At 39.7% G+C, this 6,438-nt stretch overlaps 1 protein-coding gene across 3 annotated transcripts in view; it reads right to left on the bottom strand.

The window, feature by feature from the left end:
- Positions 1–733: 733 nt before the first annotated feature.
- Positions 734–6,438, bottom strand: part of kalrnb (kalirin RhoGEF kinase b) — a 176,322-nt gene continuing 170,617 nt past the window's right edge. For all 3 annotated transcript variants that reach the window (XM_022673454.2, XM_049479170.1, XM_049479171.1), the window contains 3 exons: positions 5,844–6,015; positions 5,365–5,537; positions 734–2,229 (listed from right to left, as the gene is read on the bottom strand). In XM_022673454.2, the coding sequence (XP_022529175.2) occupies positions 2,011–2,229; positions 5,365–5,537; positions 5,844–6,015 (564 nt within the window). In that variant the 3' untranslated portion in view covers positions 734–2,010. The remainder of the gene's footprint in view (positions 2,230–5,364; positions 5,538–5,843; positions 6,016–6,438) is intronic.

Genomic DNA, 6,438 nt, shown 5'->3' with positions numbered 1-6,438 from the left:
GATTCACAAGTTGATTCTCCTCAGTTGAGGTGACGTGACGTTTAAACACAGCTGAAAAAAGAATCAGCATTGCCTGGTACATAATTCTTTATTTAAAAACAAAACACTTCAGTTGTTGCTAATAGTGAAAAGTAAGTTAACATTACTGGGCTTATTTGTGTCATTTGTGCTTTTTGGTTTGGTTTATACTTATATTTAGAACCATTTAAATTCAAACAGTTCCTGCCATAATATGGATTATAACATTACTGAAATAGAGCTATTCACTGTATCTCACCAACTCTATACCTATTCTTAACTTTACAACTGATGCTCTCAAACAAATTAGGAGACAAGAAATTCAAGTAATTAACTCTTGACAAGTGCAGCACAGCTGTTAACTGAAAGCCATTCCAGGTGACTCTACCTCATACAACTGACTTAGAAAATCCAGCCAAGATGCTGTCATCTAAACAAGAGGTGCTACTTTAAAGAATTTAAAATATTAAAAAATTAAAAAAAACCCTGGTGCAGAGTTTGTAGACTGCAGCCTTGGCTTGGAAATGCAGATTAAAGGACCTAGGCAGACTCTCGTTAGGTCAGTGTCTATGCACAGAAAAGCCAAATCACAGATTACAGAGCTGTTTTGGTGTAACGAGGGAGCATTTACACAATATTAGGCAGGTGTTTTTTTTAAATGTTCCGGTTGGTAAAAGAGCGGTCCTTAGTTAAAAAAACCCAAACATCCAAGATGAAAAATTGCCAGCTTTATTATGAACCACATTCCAGAGATTAACAAGTGAAATACCTGCTGGATTTTCTTTTTCTTTTCTTTTTTTATGTACACATATAGTTCTGCAGGAGGATGCTGCAACCATGAGTCCACCTGAAACTGCTAGAGCAGAGTTACTGACAATTATAAAGATCTTCCATTGACAACACCGACTGGAATTAACTAATCTCAGTAAACAGTTTGGCCTGATATGATCTGGATGACTCTCAACTAAATCTGTTACTAAATCTGAGGATGTCGAATGTAGAAAAGAACAGTAACTGTCGGTTTGAGGAGGCAGCGTGGACTACCATCGTTTCTCTGATCCTTTAGGGTCAACAGCTAAGATTTTACCTCTGGTATGTTTCTATCATGGCAATGTCAAAAATATTATGTACAAATTTTAAAATGATACAGAATAATACATTTAAAATTCTTAGTTACATTAAAGGTACAACGATGAGCATTGTGACTATTGTGATATTGCACAACTTGGCGTCTTTGCGATACATTGGTTTCTGGAAAGTGCAGAACATTTTTTTCTTTTCTACAAGAGACTTTTGAGAATTTGGTCAATGAAAAAAACAAAGAAATGCTTTCTGTAAATCAAACGAGAAGACAATAAAAAAAACTTTCAAAAAATAATTAATCTGAACACAAGAAAATATAGTACATAGTGTGCAAATGGCTTGGCATAGACGGTTGAGAAATAGAGCGCGCGGGAGAGCCGGAGAGAGAGAGTTCTCTCGGGAGAGAAACGTCCATTCCAGATGGAGGATGGCGATGAAAAACAGTAGAACACTAACATTCAAAAGCATTCACACTTAATGCACTAACAATTTCACCTTGAGTTCCTCTCTATACAACACAATCTTTATTATTATTATTCTTATTATCATTAATATCATTATTATTAATATATTTCAATTATTTCCTTTTGTCGTGTTTTATTTTCTCCCATTTCCACAGCAGATTTTTTTGACGTCACGACTCGGCCAAGTCTAACTTGGCACGTATCTCCAGTTCACTGCTGTACTGCGAGGGGAGGCGGGTTCTGGCAGATGTCCGTTGATGTTTGATCAGCCAATGAGAACTCAAGAGGAGGGTGAGGCCTGGCATGTCCTGAACGCCTTCTTGGTATCGAGTCCACTGTGGTGAAACTGAAAGGTGAATGCTGATTGGTTAAGTCACTGGAGGCTTTTATTCCCGAGGCGGAGACGGAGGTGGAGACAGAGGAAGAGGAGAATGGGGGCGTGGCTTTACCGGGTCGAGGACAGCACGTGTCCCGGCACCCAGCCCTCGGCGGCAGGCGATTGGCTGTTGGCGGGCCGGTACACCAGGCACATGTTCTGCTGATTGGACGCAAGGATCTGCACCTTCTCGCCCACCACCACGCATATCTCATCCTCCTTCACTGCGTTGTAGTCCTGCGTCACCAGCACCGAGGACAAACCATTACACTCCGCCTCATCCAGCTCCTGAGATCAGAACACACACATTAAACATTACTGCATTTCCTGAACACTCATTAAAATCTTCTGACAGTGACGATGGAAAAATCTGGGTGGAAAATGAGCATCTGCCACTGGCCTAATGCAAGTGAATTTACGAAGTGGCAGATACATTTGTTTAACCCACAACCCACAGTGGCTGGTTAGCAGTGTGGACAGGCAGTACCAGCCTGTTTTGGGGCAGCAGAATATGGACCTTAATCTACCTTAATCTATGTTAATATCTACTATTTCCATAAGATTTGCCCATTTAGTAAAAAATGGACCCAATATGATTTTTTTTCACCCCTTTTCTTCAAACAGCCTGAGTTCACCACTGGAATTAAAAGTCTGTGACTGGTCCAGATATCAAACCTGCAGGGAAGATTTCTGTGTTTCCTATTGGCGTAAATTCTGCATTCATGTTGTTTTGGATGTATGAAAAATACAGAACAAATGTGCGGCTGGGACGTTACACAACTTATTATTCCAAGTGGGAAACCTGGAGATCATTTTGATTCACAAGTTGATTCTCCTCAGTTGAGGTGACGTGACATTTAAACACAGCTGAATAGGAATCAGCATTGCTTGTTACATAATTCTTTATTTAAAAACAAAAACACTTTTCTTGTTGCTAATAGTGACAAGGAAGTTAACATTACAGGGCTTATTTTGGCATTTGCCCTTTTTGGTTTGTTTTTACTTATGTTGAGGTCCATTTAAATTCAAACAGTTCTCGCCATAATGTGGATTACAACTTTAATCAAATAAAGCTATTCACTGTATCTCACCAACTCTACCTCTTCACTAATTTACAATTGATACTCTTAAACACAAGTAATTAACTCTTGACCAGATCAGGAGGAAAGTTGGCTAAGGACGGAACATCTGCAATAAAGGTATCTTCCAGCCTGAAAAACAGTTTAGCATAAAAAGCTGACCATTCCCTTTAGGAGTGCACACCACATTGGCCAAAAAGGCATGACTGTTAATTTGTTCCCATTTTTGGGTGATGGTGACTGATTTTTTTAAACAATCATATCAGTATAGGACCATTTGGGTGCTCACTGGTTCACAACCTGGATCACGCTACTTGTCATCAGCAGCCGGAGTCAGAGAGAGAGCATAGTTGGCATTGCTCTCTCTGGGTGGGTAGATGCCACTCTGTCCTCTCATCGCTCCTAGTGTGATGCTGGTCACCACAGTCATCTCTTAGCTGATGTATCAGAGCGGAGTCTGACTTCACATGTGTTGGAGGAGGAATGTGCCTGTACTGTTGGAGGCATTACTAGTAATAGGTGAAACTGGCCTTCCAAATTGGGCAGATATTATTCTAAAAAGTTCAAATGGCCTTTTTACAAGCACATCCATCACATGAGCCTACCTATACCACTCAGTGACAGAATGTAGTCTAACTACTTCGCATGAATAACCAGGACAGAGAGAGGCCCGCACAGCCCAGTCTGACCTATCTCTTTCTCCCATCGCCTGGACCAACCTTGACCTGTCTGTCACGCGGTGAAAAAATAACTGGGGTGAAAAAGCTGAGCTTTGAGACATTTAAAAATAAAATGTAGCAAAGCAGCTCCTCCAGTCTGGCTCCCAGTGACAAGCTGATTTATTGAGGCCCCAGAAACCAGGATACGCCAAGGCCAAGATGCTCTATTGTGAGCAAGAAGCAGGAGACGGAGAGAGAGAGAGATAGAGAGAGAGAGAGAGAGAGAGAGAGAGCGACGGAGATAGAGAGAGAGAGAGAGAGAGAGAGAGAGAGCGACGGAGAGAGAGAGATTGGGGCGACTACTGAACACAGGAGAGATGGTGAACAGAGAACAGAGGGTGTGAGGTAAACTAGGCCACTTGCCCCGCTAAGAATATCTCTCCATTCCTCTTCTGAAAGACAAACAGTGTGTGTCTGATCTCAGTAGAGACTCACCTGAAGACTAAAACTAAACTTTATTACTTTATTACTCACTGCAGTGCTATAACAAAACCTACAAACAACTTTTGTAGCACCAAATGTAAAATATTTTGTAACTAATTTGAATGTGAAGAACTGGTAGCCATAGCAGACAAATTAAAACAATGAGTGAGACAATCTGTATTTAGCTGCTGGCAACAGCACAAAATGACTGGACCTACATGATCTAAACACGTCACTGTGTGACTGTTACTGACCTGATCTAAAAAACTAACCCAGTGTACATCATACAGTGCAGAATAAATCGTATTCAACAATCTTCCCTTTATAGACAGTTAGTTGGACTTGTGTGTTCCACACTTTTTTGGCTTTTTTCTGATTTTGCCAGTAATCAATCAATATATTTTCTTGAACCTGTTTAATCATATTATGTGAAAACTCTGGTTTTCACTACAGCCAGACGATAATCTTACGGAAACATGGTGTAATCCTCAAACTTTCTGTAAACGGATTTTTGTAAACATGGACCCATTTCAGCAAATATGGATTTTTTAATCAGAGTAAGCAAATACAGGGCTGTGAATAAATAAAATATAAAAAGCAGTTTCTTAATGATAATTTCATGTATCTATAAAATAAGTGACAAAATATTTGCGATCTAAACCTAATTAACCCTTGGCAGCAACAACTGTAATCAAGCATTTGCGATAACTGGCAGTAAGTGTTTCACATTTCTGAGGAGAAATTTTAACCCACTCTTCTTGGCAGTAATGTCAACGACTTTGTTTCCTCTGTTCTTGATTTTCTTTAAATCGCAGCTTAAATTGGGTTGATTTTTGAGATCTTTTTTCCTGCTTTATGTTGTCAGACAGGATCTATTTAAGTGACACTGCCAGACTTGTTTAGAAAATAATCAGGCCTGGTTGTGGCTAGCTTTCCAAAAAAAAAATGTTGGTAGTCATGGGCGGTCACAAAAAAGAAAGAAGGATAGTTTGTAACAATGTAAAATTGTATTTTCAGTGAAACCTATGTGATTTAAACTTAATCACATAAGTTGATGATCTTAAGGGAAAAACAAAAATTGTTATTTGGCTTCAAAAAAAATTTTTTTTTCTATTTCTTATCGTTTCAGGTGGTGGGGGGTGTTGAGCGAGGGGTACAAATTAGAAATAGAATTGGGATTGGGCCTTGGAGCGTGTACTGACCTCCTCCTGTTGCTTGCTGGGTTTGTGGGCGGGGCTTCCGTTGGAGGCAGAGGCAGGTTTTAGTGGTGTGGATGGGTGTGAGGATGAAGAGCGGCTGCTGCTGGACGCCTGGCGGCTCAGAGAGTGAGAGCTTCCAGTTTCTTTCTTTTGATACTCCTGCGGGTTCTGCAGAGCTACAACCAAGCACAGAAACCGGGCTTCAGTCTTTCACAACAGCTTTATATCATCATTATTTCATTTGCAGATGCACCAATCAAGCAGAACATTATGACACCTTACTTCTACACCTATTATCCATGTTTTTATCATGTTGGAGCCACCACAGAGCAGGTAGTATTTGAGTGGGGGATCTTACAGTGTGGACATTGAGTCAAAACAGTGTTTAAAAACTCCAGAGGCACTGCTGTATTTAATTCTGGTCATGTTATGACTGATTGGTGTAAATTTAAGTTCACGAGTACGAGTGAATTAAAAGCTACCTGTGAGGAAATTACTCTGCAGGTCCAGGAGCTCCCGGATGCTGCGGACCCACTCCATCTTAATGTCTATGTTAGCAGCCTGTAGCGTTAGCCTCTCAGATGAGCCGCGGCATGCCAGCACAAATTTACATGGGTCACTCTCCACATGCTCCTCCATGCTCAGATAGCTCACCTGCAAAAGCAGAGACAAGAACACACAACTTCAGGAAGAAGTCTTAAAAACAGTAGCTGTTAAACTATATTGGAATTAAATTAAGTTGAAATGTATTGTAATCAATTATCAGAATTATCATTTAAGTAAACTATTATTAATTAATTAAGTAAATAATGAAATGAAAGTAAATGTTTGTAATAAAACACAAATGCTAGGAATATATGTATGACAATCTGCAATTTATTTCTCATTTTACAAAACATGTTCAATAAATGTTTCTAAATTGGTTCTACATAACTAAGTCAACACAATGGATGAAATTGCACTGAACAGTTTCTTACAGACATGGGTTGCAGTACTTTATTATATGTCCCTATTTTTGAGTCAGCTAGTCCCTCTCACTTTTTGGTAAAATATGTTCTTCTCACTTTTTTGGGGGGA

The sequence above is a fragment of the Astyanax mexicanus genome, chromosome 5 (assembly GCF_023375975.1).
Source record: "Astyanax mexicanus isolate ESR-SI-001 chromosome 5, AstMex3_surface, whole genome shotgun sequence".
NCBI classification, from domain to species: Eukaryota; Metazoa; Chordata; class Actinopteri; order Characiformes; family Acestrorhamphidae; genus Astyanax; species Astyanax mexicanus.
The sequence above is the reverse complement of the archived record's forward strand: the minus strand, read 5'-3'. Positions and strand labels throughout refer to the sequence as shown.